Genomic DNA, 17,360 nt, shown 5'->3' on the forward strand with positions numbered 1-17,360 from the left:
GTGAACGAATTTGGTTGACAGAAATTGTATGGAAGCCAGTCCTGCAATCTTTACCTTTGCATACACACACGCTGCACTCACTGCCACTTGACAACTAGTGTCTGTTTGGGTTCCCGTAACTTACCGTTTCAGTGAAAGAGACCGATAAAATAAGCACCAGGCTAAGGAAATTGGTCCTGGAATCGATTTGACGGAAACAAGTGAAATTAGAAAGTGTGTGTGTGTGTGTGTGTGTGTGTGAAGGTGTCTATGTGCATGGTTTACGTACGTTCTCGTATCTATGCGTGTGTGTGTGTGTATGCTTCCCTCTTTGTAGGCTTTATGTAATAAGAACACTCCAATTCGCTCGTCTGCTTCAGTCATTTTTAAAGGTCGATTGTAGAAGGTATGATGCTTCCATACATTTGTGTGCGCGCGCGTCAACTTCTATCTTCTTTTGTTTACTGCAAGTTTCTCGTAATATCTTTATTGTATATGTAATGGCCCTTCACCGCAACAAGGTGCTTTGTTGAATTGGCCGTTGACTACTCATTAGTTCTCCCACCCTTTAAAGGGTCTTATTTTACATCCTACAGGGTGTTCAACAATCACCGTCCTCCCCAAGCAACTTGATGGGTTTGCCAGTAAATTAAGTACCAGTTACGCACTGGGTCGATGTAATCGACTTAATCCGTTTGTCTGTCCTTGTTTAGCCCCTTGTGGGTAGTAAAGAAACAGATGGGTTTGCCAGTATAGTCGCCGACGACCCGACCATGCTGGAGGCAGAGAAATCTTCCGGCAGGTCGAAGGATAGGAGACACACAAAACCTTCAGCGTTAGAGGAGTAAACCCCCAACGACGGTAAATCGAAGGGTCGGCAGCAGGGCGTGGATTTAGGGATCAGCGGGACCTAACAGATCAGATTCCTGGCTTTCAACCAACAGGATGTCAGGCAGAGGATCTTGAAATATGAGACAATGGACGAGACCCTGATATTCCTAGTTAGACGGAAACTGTGGGACCACACGGAGCAACGGTCCTGTGGATCCTACAGTATGCGCAACTGAAACCCCTTGCGATAGATAGAAGATAGATATATTTCTTTACTACCCGCAAGGGGCTAAGGACAGACAAACGGATTAAGTCGATTACATCGACCCCAGTGCGTAACTGGTACTTAATTTATCGACCCCGAAAGGATGAAAGGCAAAGTCGACCTCTAGATAGATAGATAGATTTCTTTATTAGCCACACAGGGCTGAACACAGACAGATAGATAGATAGATAGATTTACTGTATAAATATGTTCTTTGCGTGTTGCAGAGCATTTTTTGTTTTAATGTGTCTCCCGTCGTTGTTGTTGGTTTAAATGAATGCATATCAAAACAGTTTAGATGTGGTGTGGGAATGGAAATCAATGAAGAGAGAGAAAAAGAGTCACTCTGTCAAGCAAATTTCTGATTCCTCTGTGCATCCGTAGTAGAGATTGTCCAACGAATTTGTATACTGTTTCGCTATTGCATTTCTTCCTCCCACCTCTTCTACTCCCCTTCTTATTCTTCTGCTTGTCTTTCTCTCTCTTCCCCTCTGCTTTTTTCCTCCAACTTTCTCTTTCTCTATGTTTATATCGTAACTTCTATTTTCAACTACTATCACTACAACCCCTCTAGTTATTCTTTCCTCCTCTCTTTTCCCCTTACAGTTTTCACCTTACTCTCTTCCTCTCTCTTTAATCTCGTACTGCCACTAACTCTCTCTCCTCCCTCCCCTTCCTCCCTCTACCTATATCAAACACTTGACTCGCTCGTTGTTCGCCTCATCCGGGTACTTCCAGCAAGCGCTAGTTCTCATGTAAAAAGCCAGTTCTGCATCAGTTTAGCTTCGTACACGACCGGCCTTCTCCGTAACAACATTTGTCTTCAAAACAAAAAAAGTTAAAATTAATATTATTATATTTTACAGTTAGAATAATAATGTTATTTTAGAGTGAAAAAAAAAATTATACACACACACACACATATTTTGCATTTTTTTCTTAATAATCAGGAGGGGAAGCATTACTTTTCCGCCATCATTTTAAAAATATATAAAAAAAAAATTGTAATTTTTTTTTTTAAAATTTCATTATATCGTAGTATTAATTAAAAAGATTGCAATTGTAGGAAATAAGCTGAAGAGAGTGTATAAAATTATCAAAATATTTTTGAAAAAGATAAGACAAAAAAAATATAAGATGAAATAACGTGTTTTTTTTGTACGAAAAGTTTTAGCTTACAAAAGAAAATTTTCTTTGAGTCCTGGAACGGATATTTAAAAAAAAAATTACATGTTATTAATAATATTATTATTACCATTACCTCTGTCGGAACAAAGGAATAATAGTAAATACGACGCGAAGATCACTTAACTCTACTTGCTCCTATGTGATATCCTATCGCCTCTACCGTTACTTTTTTTTACCAGTGAGATATCCAGCCGTATATAGAACCACCCGCTTGTCGGCGACTGCTTTGGGATATGTGTTGTGAAATTTTGTAGAACTTAATGATTTATACTGCTTTTTTTTTTTTAATCTATATTTTTATGACCGGGTGCTTAAAAAAAATAATCTGTGTTTGATATCCTGCATCGGATAAAAACTACACATATCTATGTGTATGTTTTATATTACCATTACGGCTGGAACCAAGGATTAATGTAATAAATACTACACAACTTTGTCATCTGTTTTCTTGCGATATCAATCAATAATTAAGACACTTATCAACAGCAAGACTTTTGGATATATTCTATGAGAAATAACTTTCTCTCACAGCTTTAGCACTTTTTTTTCTCTTCTATTAAAGGATAACTTTCCACAGTTCACTGCAAAAGGATTATCTATTGTGTGCAAAATTTTTAATTTTTTTTTTTTTTCAACAAAATTAAAGAGAGATTATCCCTGTCCCAGTGAAAAAAAAAATCCACCTATTCTCATTTGGATATCAAAATTTATAACGCGGATGTTCGTACAAGTCCGCCTGTGTCCGTAAAAGGAAAGCAACTTTTTTTTTAATTCTCTCAACCCCCCCATCCCTCCCTCCCTCCCAACTCTTAAATTTCTGCAACTCTCTTGAGTAATTCACCTCTTATCGCACCCCCACCCTTCTTTTTTTTTGTTTTACCTTTTATTAAATTATCAAATTCACTTCGGAGTTGTTCGTTCAAGTCCGTGAGTGTCTGTAAAAGGAATTTATATACATGCATATATATATGTGTGGTATATATATTTATATAAAGCCCCATATTCTACTTAATCTTTTGCTATAAAACTCTTCTCTTATCTTACACTTTCGTACTTTTCCGCCGCCGTCGCCGCCGATTTACCTCGCACTTTCTGCCTCGTCCGTACTCCCCCTCTCTCTCTCTCTCTATTTACTGTGCCTTCCACTCCCTTTACTAACACACCTATCCCCGCTACCGTTTCTCTTTAATCTTTCTGCCTTCCCCCCTCATGTTGTTTTACAGTTCTTTCCTCTTCCTTCCCCCCATATTCTAATTTTTTAATCTTCTCTCTTTCTCTCTACTCATCCTTCTGCTCTCACTCCGCTTCTCTTTTTAGTCTATCACTCAGAGAATAATTCCTCTTCCTTCTAATTCACTCTCTTACTCTGTCTTTTTACTCCTACCACTCTAATAAACACCTCATCCTTCACTCATTTATACACTCCTACCTTCATTCTCTCTTAGACATCAAACTACCTCCTACTTTTACTCTCACTCACATATTACTTTGTCACTACTCACTCTCTTTATCCCTCTCATATTATATTAGTTCCACTCTCTCATATTATATATTTCCTCTCAGTGCTACTACAACTCAAACTATTACTTTACCTCTTTCCCCGACTCTCTCCCTCCTACTCCATCAACAATATATATATTTTCAATTTATCACGCACACTCTCTCATATTACATTTGCTCTTTCTCTCACCCTCTCGGTACTACTACTCCTACTCCAACCGTTTCTCTACACTCTTCCCCAACACACACTCTCTCTCTCTCTCTCTCTCAGTTGCTGCTACTACTCCCAACACTTCACCTCTTCCTCCAACTCTCTTTCCCTCCTACTCCGTCTCCAGTATATATACATTTCCACTTTATCACGCACACTCTCTCGTATTACATTCGCTCTCTCTCTCACCCTCTCGGCCCATACTACTACTACTACTACTACTCCCACTCCGACCATTTCTTCATACACGCTCTCTCTCTCTCAGTCGCTAGTGCTGCTGCTACTCCCAGCACTCCACCTTTTCTTCCTCCCCCTCTCACTCGCCCGCTCGCTCGCACTGTCTGCAAATTCCTCCTCCTCCTCCTCCTCCTCCCCCCCTCAGTTTCACACATCCGGGTATCGCAGAGCGGCTACCCCGCGTGGAGACGGTTTTTTTACCGCCATTTGCAACTGAAGCAAGTGGTTTTTCTGGAGAGACGTTTGGACTCGACGCGCTTTTTTTCTCGGTGGTGTTTTGAAAATAATGAACGGGTGAGTAAAGACACACAATGAACACACCTTCATCCTCCTCGCTGCCCCATCTGTGATTTCTTCCCCCCCCGAATGACATGTTCCCATTATTTTATTCCGTCTCCTTTGAAACAACACAACTTCCTTTACAAATCTCCACCGAAAAACTAATGAAACAGCACAATGGGGGGGGGGGACTTATACATACATGTGTGTGTCTATATATGTGTATGTATATGTATGTGTATGTGTTCCTGTTATTTATCATGTATACACATAGGCTACAAGTACACAATGGTGTCTATGTGTGTATATATATATATATATACACTTTTATAAATGCAATGTAAGCGTATATATATATAATTCTACACGAGTTCAGTGTGTATGTATGCAACTACATATATATATATACACACAACTAGATATATATATATACACATACAACTACATATATATATACACACATACAACTATACATACACATACAACTACATATATATATATATATATACTCACACAACTATACATACATATATATATACACATGTATAAACTTACGTAATTGTGTCCACAGCTATATGAATATGTATGTGAGCATTTACAACTGTTTGTTTATGTATAAACTTATATATGTCTGTAATATCCATGTGTGCGGATATATATATGTATATACATGATGTGTGGGCACGAGTACATGTAGTGTGTAATTATATGTATATAATGATTTCTACAAGAGGAAATTACTGGCCATTCAGAAAAAAATCTATAAATTTGTTAAAAGATCACTGGTCATATTACTTTGTAACAATGTCATTAGCTCTGTGTGTGTGTGTGTATATATATATATATATACATACACACGTGTGTATAGCTTGTCTATATAACTATGTATGTTTGATTCTTGTATATATATATATATATATATCCTAATAGTAGATGTGATACATGTGTGTTTAAGAATATACGTGTATATTCTTTAGACATGAGATATGTGACTAAAACTTCACGCCCATATCTTTAATGTGTGTGTATATATATATATATACACACGTGTAGGAAGTAGTGTTTGTAACTTATCCTAGATATGTGTATATATATAGTCAGACACACGTGTAACTTATGCATATGTAATTTTACACACAGAGTGTATATAAGGTTATATATAGTATCCTCCTCCCTATACGTGGGTTTTTTTTTCAGATTTTACCTGTGTGTATAACTTGTATTTCTTCTTTTTGAAAGTAATATATCTATTCGTGTGATTTTTATACACCACCCTGTGCGTGTGTGTTTGTATGTATATATTTATATATAGCTTGAGAGTTTTAAATGGCCTTCCCATCTGAAATCTTGGCATATTTGTTCTTTTATAAACCACATGGTAGATGGAGAAAGCGGATGTATATAACATGCGTCTATGATGCATAGTGTAATTAAATATCATATATATCTATAGTCTTTGTTTAAACTGATGTGTTTGTGTGTATATATATATATATATATATATATATAAGAAATGATAGACGTTCTGGCTGATAAATGAGCTTGCGTGTTAACTATCCTCGATATACAGACATGTATATATACACACACATAGTAGTCATGAATTGGTGACTTGTGTTATACACGCGCGCAGCGGGCTTGGTGATACAAGGAAGCGTTCGCAGTGCTAAAGTTCATATATATACATATATGTGTGTGTGTGTGTTTGTTTTATACACGCTTGTATTCTGCTCTACGCATTCAGAAATCGTCTTATTCGCGCGATAGTGTTTATACAGATTCAGAGGTTAGTTGGATTTTATATATGTATGTATATGTGTGAAACACGGGCACATGGCTTTGGTATTCAGTGTGTGTATGTTTCATACACACACACAGATACAGATATATACATATGTATATATATATACATATATATATATATAATCTGTATTAGTAAGCACTTGGTGTTCGTAGATTAGTCACTTTTCCTTTGTCTGCTCTTCGCTCCTTCTTCCCCGTTGCCCTCTCTCTTTCTTTGAACAAGATCTGTGGTCAGAAACAATCCTGCCATGACCATCCCGCCTTTGTGTCTCTGTTTTTAGTCTCTACATAGTTTGGGTTGGATTTGCCTGCTATTTCTAGCGGGTTGCAGTGACCACATCGTGGCTTTTCTCTCTTTCTGTTGGTTCGTATTTGTTTATTAGTAATGAAGGGGGGGGGCACCTTCTGTGGCCTTTTTCTTTTTTTTTTCCCTTCCTCTCCATATGTCTTGGTCCGGCGTATATGTTAGAAGTCAACTTGACGTGATTGGATGTGATCAATAACGATCTAGAAAGGGGGAAGAGTGTCATTAATCGATTAGACGGACCACGGTATATAACTGGTATCCTTGTTGACCTCCAGACAAATGGCGGATATGATGGGTTTTTTGTTTTTTATTTTAACATTGGTTGAAAGCCATTAACGTTGAGAAGGGCGAGGGAAAAATTATTCGAGGTGTATCGATTAGATCGATGCACGTTTGTCGATTGGTGATTTTAAAGTTCTCATCGCCCCGGTCTTTAAAATACAACATCGATCTCTATCCTGGGTTCGAACCCACAACCTGCAGAAGAAACCTAAATAATAACGCAAGTCATGTTCATGGAAACTGAGTGAGTATATATTATTTAGTGAGTGTATATTGTCTGGCTTTAGCTGGGCGCTGGCTGAACTGATTGTGTGTGTGTGTGTGTGTAGAACTCGTCCATAAAGTTGTATTACTTTGTGTGTGTGGGTGTATAATGTAAACGCTTCCTCTGTGTGTATGTGTGGTGTGTTTGTAATGTCTATATATGTGTGAGTGTATATAGTGTTGGTCGGTTTGATGTGTATAAAAAAAAGCTAATGTAATAACACAGCGGCGTTCTTTTCTCTATTAATCACAGCAACGACTCTTGACAGCTCTTTAAAGCACAGCCATTTGTGCAGTACACATATACACTCACTCACACACATGGTTATTAGTTACTAATCTAGTGTGTGTGTTTGAAATAGACTGTCATTACACACACACAGTGTACGTTGGTGTAGAACCTAAAAACTGCTTGATGTCTGCAACAAAGCTGTCATGCACATTTACATACATACACATACATTGCACAATGTCTTGTGGCTGGAACTTGCATGACCATTCTGGCCAAATGTTTTGAACCCCTTTCTTCAGTTTTCTGGCCCCCTTTATTTTCACTAAAGCATGTTTAATGGGTCCTCACTCACCACACTGCTTAGTCTTGCTGTATGTATTAAACTCACACACACATGCATTGGTGCGCAGAGTTACCCCTGTGGTTCGATGTACGCGTGTGTATAATATGTCCAATCTTCGGTTTGATCGGACCCAGTCAACGCTAACAGATGCAGGCCAGTGGATACGACATTCCAAATATGACCGTTCCGCCGTTGTTAGCTTGCTGGGATGATTGTCAGAGGGAGATTGAGCCTTTATTTCTTTTAGGACCCCTTTGTTGTCTGTACCATGTGGTGCTCGTGGCATGTCTCTGTCTTGAAGGTAGCGATAAGATCGAACCCCTGAACTGCGGTAGAGGGCAGGGTCTGGTTTAGTCTCTCCCTCTCCCCTCTTTTGTGGTTCTGGCAGACGATCTCTTCTTGGTGAGACTGTTTCTGTATAAAGTTTGCTTTTGGCTGGCATGTTTCAGTGGAGAGAGAAACGACATAGCAAGCACACACACGCATATTACGCGCGTGTGTGTGTAAAGCCTTTTGGATGGAGAGTGTATAAATTATATTGTAAGAAATCTCTTTTAATGCACCCATATATGATAAACTTACTGTGTGTGTGTATTTTGATGTCTGGAGTATCATGACTACTTTCAGATATCGAAACTGCTTTAAAAATTTTTTGTATCTGCGTGGATGTATATATATATATATATATATATATATATATATATATACACACACATGCACGCAAGGGAAGCTTGCATATTTCTTGGCTGTGGTGACAATGTCTCTTTAAACCTTATGTATTATATTGAACTGCTGCTGTTGTGTGTGTGTGTATAGCTAAGCGTGTATATGAATGTATAGATAATGCATGTGTATGATATGAACTGCTTCACACCCACAATCCAGAGTAGAGCAGTTAGTTGCTTTCACACCCACACATTCAGATGTTTTACGCATGTGTGTGTGTATATATATATACACACACACACACACACATGTATATCAATTATAGGTACACACACATTGGTGATTGTGCAGTTAGCGGCTTGGTGTGGTATATTTTTAAGGCAGGTCTTTAAACTAAAAAGATTTTCTCCCTGATATCAAAACTGGAAACAATTTTGAGTGTGTAGATTAGAGACAAAGACTCTATTCTACCAAACACTGGAACTGGATTTAACTTCCACTTGTCTCTCTCTCTCTCTCTCTCTTTATCTGAGGTTGATATCTAAATATTTTAAATATGGTGCTGCCTTCTCCTCTCTGAAATTCTAAAATTACTCGAGATAGACAGCCAGCTTTTTGTCTCTCTCTCTCTCTCTCTCTCTCTTTCACTATATGGGAAGTTCTTTGTGTTTGTGTGTGGACTGTATTGAAGATGGTGGGGTGGGTGTTGTGTAACCCGATGCTACCCGATCCAGCAGGCCTGTGAGTCAATTCTGACCATCCCATACAGTAGGTTGTAGTTTAGAGGTAGCATAGCTACTATTTCTAGCTCTTCAAGCGACCATGTAAAAGCTCTCGTCTAGTTCTGTTGTGTGTGTGCAGATTATTCGACAAATGTGTGTATACATACAGCCAGTCTCTGAGTTACGAATTTGTTATACGAAGCAGTTACACGTTCTGTTCGTATCTCGCATCACTTTACGAAGTGGTTTGTCTTACGGCATTGTGTGTGTATGTATATAGACTTCAGTTTTATTTTATGTAGTGTTTATAATTGTGTATATATATATATATGTACGCACAGCTTTTCGTTGTGTCGCAACGCCTTCCGCTTCGTTACGAACTACTGCTGCGAGTCGAATTTTTAATGTCATTCTTTAATAGAGGCCTGTCCGTAACCCGAGGACTACCTGTATTATTTATGTGTGTATAAAAAGAAATCTACCGTGTTCACCCTATACATTCATTTGAGTGTGTGTATAGGTACATATTTGCCAACATGAAATGGCTATTGTGAAGAAGCAATGGTACGGCCACACGAAAAGTATTCCTGGATTTTTCAGTTGTCAAGAAAATGTGTGCCGCCGTCTTTGAAAAAGGAGGGCGGGCGGGTTGTTCCATAGAATGTGTGTGAAGCATTGCTTGACCTAGTGTTGCTATGGTCCCTCCTTGTCTGTCTAGAGAGGAAGGGAAAGAGGAGAGTGCAGGAAGGACATGTGGCGGTGGCGATGGCGGACTTTTTTTTTTTTTAGAAATGAAACAAATGGCTTTCTATATCTTTGACAGACACACACTGCTGGCTTTTAAATTAATGTGAAAGGACTTCTCTGTCGATTTAACACGACATACTTTCTTATATATAATTAACATGTGTGATAATATATATTTATGGAGATAAACAGTTCCTGGCTTGTTAACCCTGTTCTATAGCATTACTCACTGGCTTTTTAAATTTCTTTTTCTTTTCGTTTTTACCTAAGGGTACGTTCTATTTTGATAAAGCATGTGTGTGTGTGTGTGTATGTATATATATATAACACGCGCGCGCACATCGCCCGCGATGAAGCCTCGTCGTATGAAAATGTCTTTGTTCCGAAACAAAGAGATCTGAACCATTGCGATACGGTTTCGCTGTCTGTGTGAGACATTTGGCTTTAAATTCAGATTCAATGAATTTTCGGTAATGTTTTCACCCTATTTATTAATTTACTTAATGCGTGTGTATGTATATAATATATATATATATATATATGTGTGTGTGTGTGTGTGTGTACATGTCCACGTTTTCTGTTAATCACATGGCCCTATGCGTCTTCAATTTTCACTCAATCATCCATGTGATGTTTTTTTTTCATTGACTAATATATATATGATAGCCTTATATATATATAGATATATATATAGATATATCCATGTATATTTCAGTGTGAGTGCGTGCGCGCACACGTGTTCGTTGTGTGAAATAGTTTTTTGCCAGAATTGCGCCAATCAAGTCGGATAATTTAACAAAGAGATATAAATCTGGGCAGAGAGAGAGAGAGAGAGATAGGGGGTAGTGTGAGGAGCGCAGCAGTGAAAATGTACTGTAGTAGGAGAGAGCGGTGGGGGGAGAGGGTTGCTGTCTCTTGGCTTGGGCTTAGCTTTCTAGTCTCTTTGTCCCTAATGGTGTGTGCGTGGGTTCGCCACTGTTTGTCGTCCCTCCTCCTTTGTGGGTCCAGCGGTGGTGGTGGCGACCGTGTTCATTGTCTACTCGGGTCGATGTTTGAACTAAAAGGAAGTAAGGCAAAGTTAGGTTAAAGTCACCTGCAAGGCCATCACCACCACTACTACTACTACAACTGCTACCTCCCCCGTAATTTATCGCCCACCGCCATCTACGTGTGGTGGTGGTGGTGGTGACCTCTACTACAGTAAAATCCCGCCAACTTGTCTCTCTCTCCTTCTTCCCCTCCTCACTCGCAACTGCCATATTCTTTTCTCTGTCACATTGACGAATGGATTTCGTTTTTAAATTGTAGTTCATTCAGTGAAGAATATCTCTGTCCTCCTCATTGTGAGAATCTCCGCTGGGTTTTTCTGGGGTTTTTTCCTCCTCCCAATGTGTATGTTCTCGCATTGCCCAGTGATCGGCTGAAATACTTCCATTAAGAACTTTGCTTTTGTGTCGGTCCCTTAGTTATCTGGTAACACCCTGTGCCCGGTTTTGACCTCGGAACAAAAGGGATCGTAACATATTTTGAAGTATGACAACCCAGCATTTTCAGTGGCCTAGGTGGGGAACGGGCGGAACAGCTAGGTTTACTTTCCTACTGCATGGTTCCGAGTTCGATCTTACACTAAGGCAGTTTTTCTCCGAGGATTGTCGATAAATATATAGATCGATAGTTTAAGGAATGGGGTCTCTAATCGATCGACCCTTGAAGTCGTTAAATATTCTCTAGCTTTTTTTTATATATATTTATAAGTTTGTAGAGTTTACAGTTCGATCAACGTGCACTGAAACTAGGCGATCGGGAATTTGCTCCTTTTATATTGTAGAATTTCCTTGTTCTTAGGTTTTAGACTCTCTCAACCTATGCCGTTATTTTGACCAAAACAAATTTGAGAAACAGAAGACCCCTCTCTCTCTCTCCCGCCTCAAACAAAATACTGTGGACGTATTGATTATTCTTTGAAAATGATGGTTTTGGGTGGTGGTAATGACCGTTATTTGAACTCGTTAATGGATTGCGTGTCTTAGATGTGGTGTCGGTTTACACTTCACTGAATGGTTTTTAAAAGTGGCTTTGCAATCGTAGCGTCTCCGGTTTCGATTGCAGTGCATGACACTTTTTGCTCGTCCCCCGTCCCTACTCTAGCTTCAGGGTGATCCAAGTCTTGGAGCTGAATGTGGTTAGAAAGTCTGAATAAACTGCCACTGTCACACTAATTTCCGGTTCAGGGTTGCAAGTGTCTATGGAATTCTCAGCCGCTTCAAGCAACTAGAATAGTCATCTTGGAAACCGATGGAGATCCATTCCCTTTCATATGTTATTAGACTTCTTTGTAATGGTAATTCCTTGTAGTGTGATGTATTGGTTTTGTAATGTGACAGTGACTGGAGGGGACCTTGTTTGCTGACACAAACGTAATAATCATAATGAGCTCAAAACCTTTGGAAGGTAGCAATGGCTGCAATCCAGTGATTAAAACCCGTTAAGACTCAGAAGCAATGACTTCTACCCTTACCCCACACACAGAGCCAGTCATTGCTGCAAGGGTATGCTGAGCATGTGGCACAGTCAAGTCTGTTGTCAGTTTGGCACACGTGACACACTTGGATTGATGCTGAAGAGGGTCTTGATACTGATAAAGAAAAAATCGTCTCTTCTATGGGCATGTGGCCTGAAATTTTTGGAGTTGATTACATGGACCTCAGTGCGTAACTGGTACTTAATTCATCAACCCTCAAAAGGATGAAAGGTAAAGTTGATCTTGGTGGAATTTGGACTCAGAATGCCACTAAGTATTTTCTCCAGTGTTCTAAAAAGTTTGCCAGCCTTTAGCATTCAAACCGGCCATATCAGACCTCTCACACGTATCCTACAATGTCATTCTAAAAATGACCAATCACATCATTGAAATCTCATGGCTATGACATATAAAGTGTGAATAAGTATTGGACAGAAATATGAATGCGAAGAAAGAGTTTCTGATAGTAATTGTGTTGCTGAGAGGTTTGCTTCCGCGGCCACGTGAGTAGTTTCACTTCGGTCTCACTGTGGCATCTTGAGTGGATTTCACAGATGGAAAGTGAAGGAAGCCCACGTGTGTGTGTGTGTGTATAGATTTGTATGTTTCTGTGTCTTTTTGTTTTTTTGACATGTGTAGTTGTTGTCATACAAGCAGTGCCGTTCATTTCCAATACTCTCCGAGAACCTGTCTGGCTTTGAGTCGGCACTGCAGCCTTGCTTAGAAACCGGATAGGGTTTGCAGTGGGAAAGACATCTGGCTGTAGAAAATATACTACAACATGCTGTCGTGTCCAACCCATGACAGCATGGGAAATAGGGTAGGTGTGTGAGGCTGGATCTGACCAGCTTGAACTTCCAATGAGTAGAATATTTTGACCTGATATGACTGGTTTAAATGCTAACCCTGTCCCCATCTGCAAAAGTGAAAAAGTAAGCATTAAAGCAACGTTAGTGATGTTGAGAACACAGTAAATAGAATTGAAATGGTGAGTGTTGATAGAAATCTAATCCATCCAGTAAATGGAGAGCCTGCAGTATAATTGAACCATTGTGGCGGGAGCACACCCAGGTTGATAGAATGAGGACACACTGACTCACTGCTTGTGGTAGGTTTTGTTTTCATGTTTTGGATCAATAATGTCATGTTGGAGGCAGCATGTAGTAGCTTGGTGGTGGTGGTGGTGGCTGTTGCCAACAAAAGACCTGTAATTGTCATGTTGAAACAAATGGGCTGATTGATTGTGTGTTGTGGTTGGTGGTGAGAGCTGATCAATTGTTCTGGCTCAGAACCTGCTTCCTGCCTTGGAAAGATCGGTGGAGGACAGAGTGTTGTGTCTTCTTCAAGCTGCTTAATTAGTTATTACTAAACAGCCTGTCTGGTATGGAAGCACAAAACACTACTCTGACAGGCTGCAGAAAGACTGGTTGGTCTCACATATACAACACACTTTCAGGTTCCGTCAACCAAGTTCACTCGCAGGGTTCAATAAGCTTCGGATTAATAGTAGGCACCATGCGTTGGGACTGAATCCAGAACCGTGTGGTTAGGAAGCAAACTTCTGAACAGCACAGCCACAGTTGTTGTTCGTAGTAGCAGTAATAGACCTCTCACTTTGTCGATTCCTCTGAACACTTGGTTTACCTCTAATTTTTGTTGTTTCTTACAATGACGGTTGACCTGGCTTTTGTGTCATTTTGGACTATAAACAGGGCCATGAGATCAAACTGTCATCATTTGGGTGCTTCATTTAATTCCGAAATGACCTCCGTATTTGCGCCTAACGAAAGGTAGAGCTTCCATAAAGAATATTAGCAACCGTTTTTTTTTTTGTCATTTCTGTTGTGGACCGCTAGGCTAGACACGTCCATGTTTGCTTCAGTTTGTATGGCCCAGTGGATTCTGCTACTCGGTCCTAAGTTTGAATCGTACATCAAGCTCTTGAAAGTTAGGACTGCATCGGTTGTGTGTAGACACACAGACACACATTGAAATGGCTTTGTTGCCTGTCGCTTTGGGCAGGTGTCTCCAGTCTGTCCAAATCCTTGTGACTAGATTTGGTGGTTAGAATCTGAAGGAGATCCAGTATACAGACGTGTGTCTGTTTACTTTTGTGCTCTGCAAAGGCCCCTCTCTCACTGCAAACTGTGTCGTTAATACTCATCTCGTTAAGCCGTCTGCTCACTTTGCACCTTTTGAAGTTGTGAGAGATAAGAGCTCCCTTTTTCACAAAACAGGTATGGGTTAGCAACAAGAAGGGTATCTGGCTGTACAATAATCCCTTGATAATGTCTAACCCCTGCCGTCATGGGGAAAGCAGACAGTACAAGGAAGTAGTTCCGTTCCTTTACAGCCAAAGATTATGGCATTGTATTGACAAAAGCTTTCACTTTCAGTTTTTGTTCAACTGTTTGTCTAAACCTTTGCATCGTCTCCATCATCGTTGTCATTTAACATCCATCTTCCATGCTGGTATGAGTTGGACAGGAGCTCAAAAGCCAGGGGACTGCACCAAGCTCTTATCTGCTTTGGCCCCATTTCTGTGGCTGGGTGTCCTTCCTAAAGCCAACCGCTTTACAGTCGGCTGGGTACTTTGTGTTGGAATGGTTACAGTAAAACACTTGCTTAAACACCCTGTAGTTTTGTGTTCATAGCCATTGTGCAACACTGGGCAGGTATCTTATTGTTTTAGGCTGACCAATGCCTTTTGGATAGAATTTTTTAAGAGGAAACTATAGGAAGCCTGCTATGTGTTTTTGTGTTGCCCTATTATTTTGATATATCTGTTGACCAAGAAACTGTTGTTCAGCCCTTTAGCATTTAAACTGGTCATATCCAACCCAAACATTTTGCTTTATTTCCAAAGAAGCCAGGTTTGGCCTCTCTCACCTGCCCTACTTGCAATGACGAGACAATGTGTGATTATTTTAAAACAACGTGAATCAATAAACATTACATTTGACAGAGTAATCCGAGTACTAAAGTTTTAAAACCATTCCTTGGTCTGCTTGGTCAGGTCTGACCTGGGATTAAACTGGTGTTTGCTTTTTTCTTTCTCTCTCTCCTTGATTTTTTTCTTCTTATCAATCCTATCATACTTGAACTACCACTACACTAGACATCCCAGTCAGTGAACAGTGTTTCTCTTAGAATGCAGCTAAATGTTTTAATATTGAATTATCTGAGGATACATGTAGGTGCATGAAGACACATGACCTAATAGTTAGGCTGTTGCACTCATGATCCCTAAATTGTATTAGGTTCAATCCCCAGACCATGTGGTGCTTCAGTTGAAAGTGGGTAACTGTGCAGCAAACTGGCTTTTTAATGGGGTGGGGTTGGGGCTGGCCTGTCAAATGGACTGCCATCATTCAGAGGCTAAAACAGTGCAAAGCACATTGCGACCACATGTAGGAGCAGATGTGGTTGTGTGGTTGAGAAACTTGCTTCATGAAAATGTTGGGTTTCGTGCTGTTGCCGCCTGTACAGCCCCAAGGCCAACCGACCCAAGTATTGGGAGTTGATTCGGTAGAAAGAAACTGAAAGAAGCACTTTGATTGTTGTAAATGATTGTCATGTCATACAATTGTTGTTGTTGTTTCCCTGGTGTGGTGTCAGGGAGAAAGGCATCCTGCTGTAGGTCTGGCACCGGCATGGCTGTGTGGTAAGACACTTGATTCCCAACCATATGGTTCCAAGTTCAGTCCTACTGCATGACACCTTGGGCTATAGTAGAAGCCTAGAGTGGATTTGGAATGTGGAACTAGACACATGCCCACGTCTTTGTGTTTCAACCCCCACCCCCCACCACTTGACAACTGACAAAGGAGCTCGGTAGATTAAGTACCAGTCTCCAAAGAAGTTTTTTGGGTGGGGGCGATTTATTCAACTAAAAAAAATCAAGGCAATGCCCCAGCATGGCTGAAGTCCAATGAGTGAAACAAGAAAAAGTAAAATGCAGGTATGTTTAAGTTCTTTCTCTAAACATCTGTAGGCATGACCAAGTGGTTCTGGGTTCAATCACACTGCACAGCGCCATGGGCAAGTTCCCCCTCCCCTCTCCCATTTAGCTAAAGTTTGTGGGGGAAATTAATGGTTGGAAACTGCACAAACATGTAATTTGTATATATGTATACATACATACACACACACACGTGTGCTTGCATTTCTTTGTTGGTTTGGCAAAAAAAAGAAATCAATAAGAATTAGTACCAAACTTAAGTTCTGGGGTTGATTAGGTCAGCTAAGATCCTTCAGGGCAACGTGCCAGCATGGCTGCAGTCCAGTGACTGAAACAAGTGTGTGTGTGTATCATTTCTTTGCTATTGCCTGCAGTAACAAACCAGCAAGAGATGTTTATGTACATGCGTGTGTGTGTATAATGGCAATTGTTTTTGTTTTGACTGGTTTATAGATGGACTATGTTTTTGTTTATCATTTAATATCCATCTTATATTGTTATAAGGTGGACAGTTCAACAGGACGAGTCACATTTGGAGGAAGTCTGAAGAAGTAATAAAGAGATAGTGAGTTGAGGGTTGTATCGGGGCTTGTAGTGAAAGAAAGGGTTAGCAGTGTGGTCTTGTCAACCAAAAGTTTCCAGGTTTTATGTTTTTTGAGTTTCGTCTGTTTCTCTTCCTTCCATTATAAACAGGATTTGTTGAGTGAACAGGAGCTGAACTGCTATCGGTTCATGTCCGCACTTGCACATGCAGCCAGATAACAATTTATAAACTAAGTCAAGTTTAGTCAATCATACACACTCACACCTACACAAACAACCTGCGGTGGTGGTTGAACAATTATCTTACATTAACCAACATAGGTGTGTTACACTTAAGATTATATAATTGTGGGGTGGGGGTGTGCATGTATACACACACACAATATTCATTATTCTCAACCCAGGTAGGTAGATTGCATCAAGTAGTTTTTCCACTCATGCATTATTGTGTGTATAGACACGAGGACAAAGTAGTGTGG

At 39.9% G+C, this 17,360-nt stretch overlaps 1 protein-coding gene and 1 long non-coding RNA gene across 3 annotated transcripts in view; one reads left to right on the forward strand and one right to left on the reverse strand.

Annotated features, from left to right (window-relative positions):
• Positions 1 to 3,137: 3,137 nt before the first annotated feature.
• Positions 3,138 to 3,758, reverse strand: LOC118767159. Its single transcript, XR_005003062.1, has 2 exons — positions 3,621 to 3,758; positions 3,138 to 3,396 (listed from the first exon to the last, which is right to left on the reverse strand). It is a non-coding gene; the product is annotated as an uncharacterized LOC118767159 (long non-coding RNA).
• A 573-nt stretch (positions 3,759 to 4,331) lies between these two features.
• Positions 4,332 to 17,360, forward strand: part of LOC115222389 (polypyrimidine tract-binding protein 1) — a 63,340-nt gene continuing 50,311 nt past the window's right edge. Inside the window, exon 1 of one of the 2 annotated variants that reach the window (XM_036511258.1) lies at positions 4,332 to 4,505. In XM_036511258.1, the coding sequence (XP_036367151.1) occupies positions 4,498 to 4,505 (8 nt within the window). In that variant the 5' untranslated portion in view covers positions 4,332 to 4,497. The remainder of the gene's footprint in view (positions 4,506 to 17,360) is intronic. The other variant, XM_029792612.2, reaches the window with a different exon arrangement.

This window comes from Octopus sinensis, linkage group LG19 (genome assembly GCF_006345805.1).
Source record: "Octopus sinensis linkage group LG19, ASM634580v1, whole genome shotgun sequence".
Classification (NCBI taxonomy): domain Eukaryota; kingdom Metazoa; phylum Mollusca; class Cephalopoda; order Octopoda; family Octopodidae; genus Octopus; species Octopus sinensis.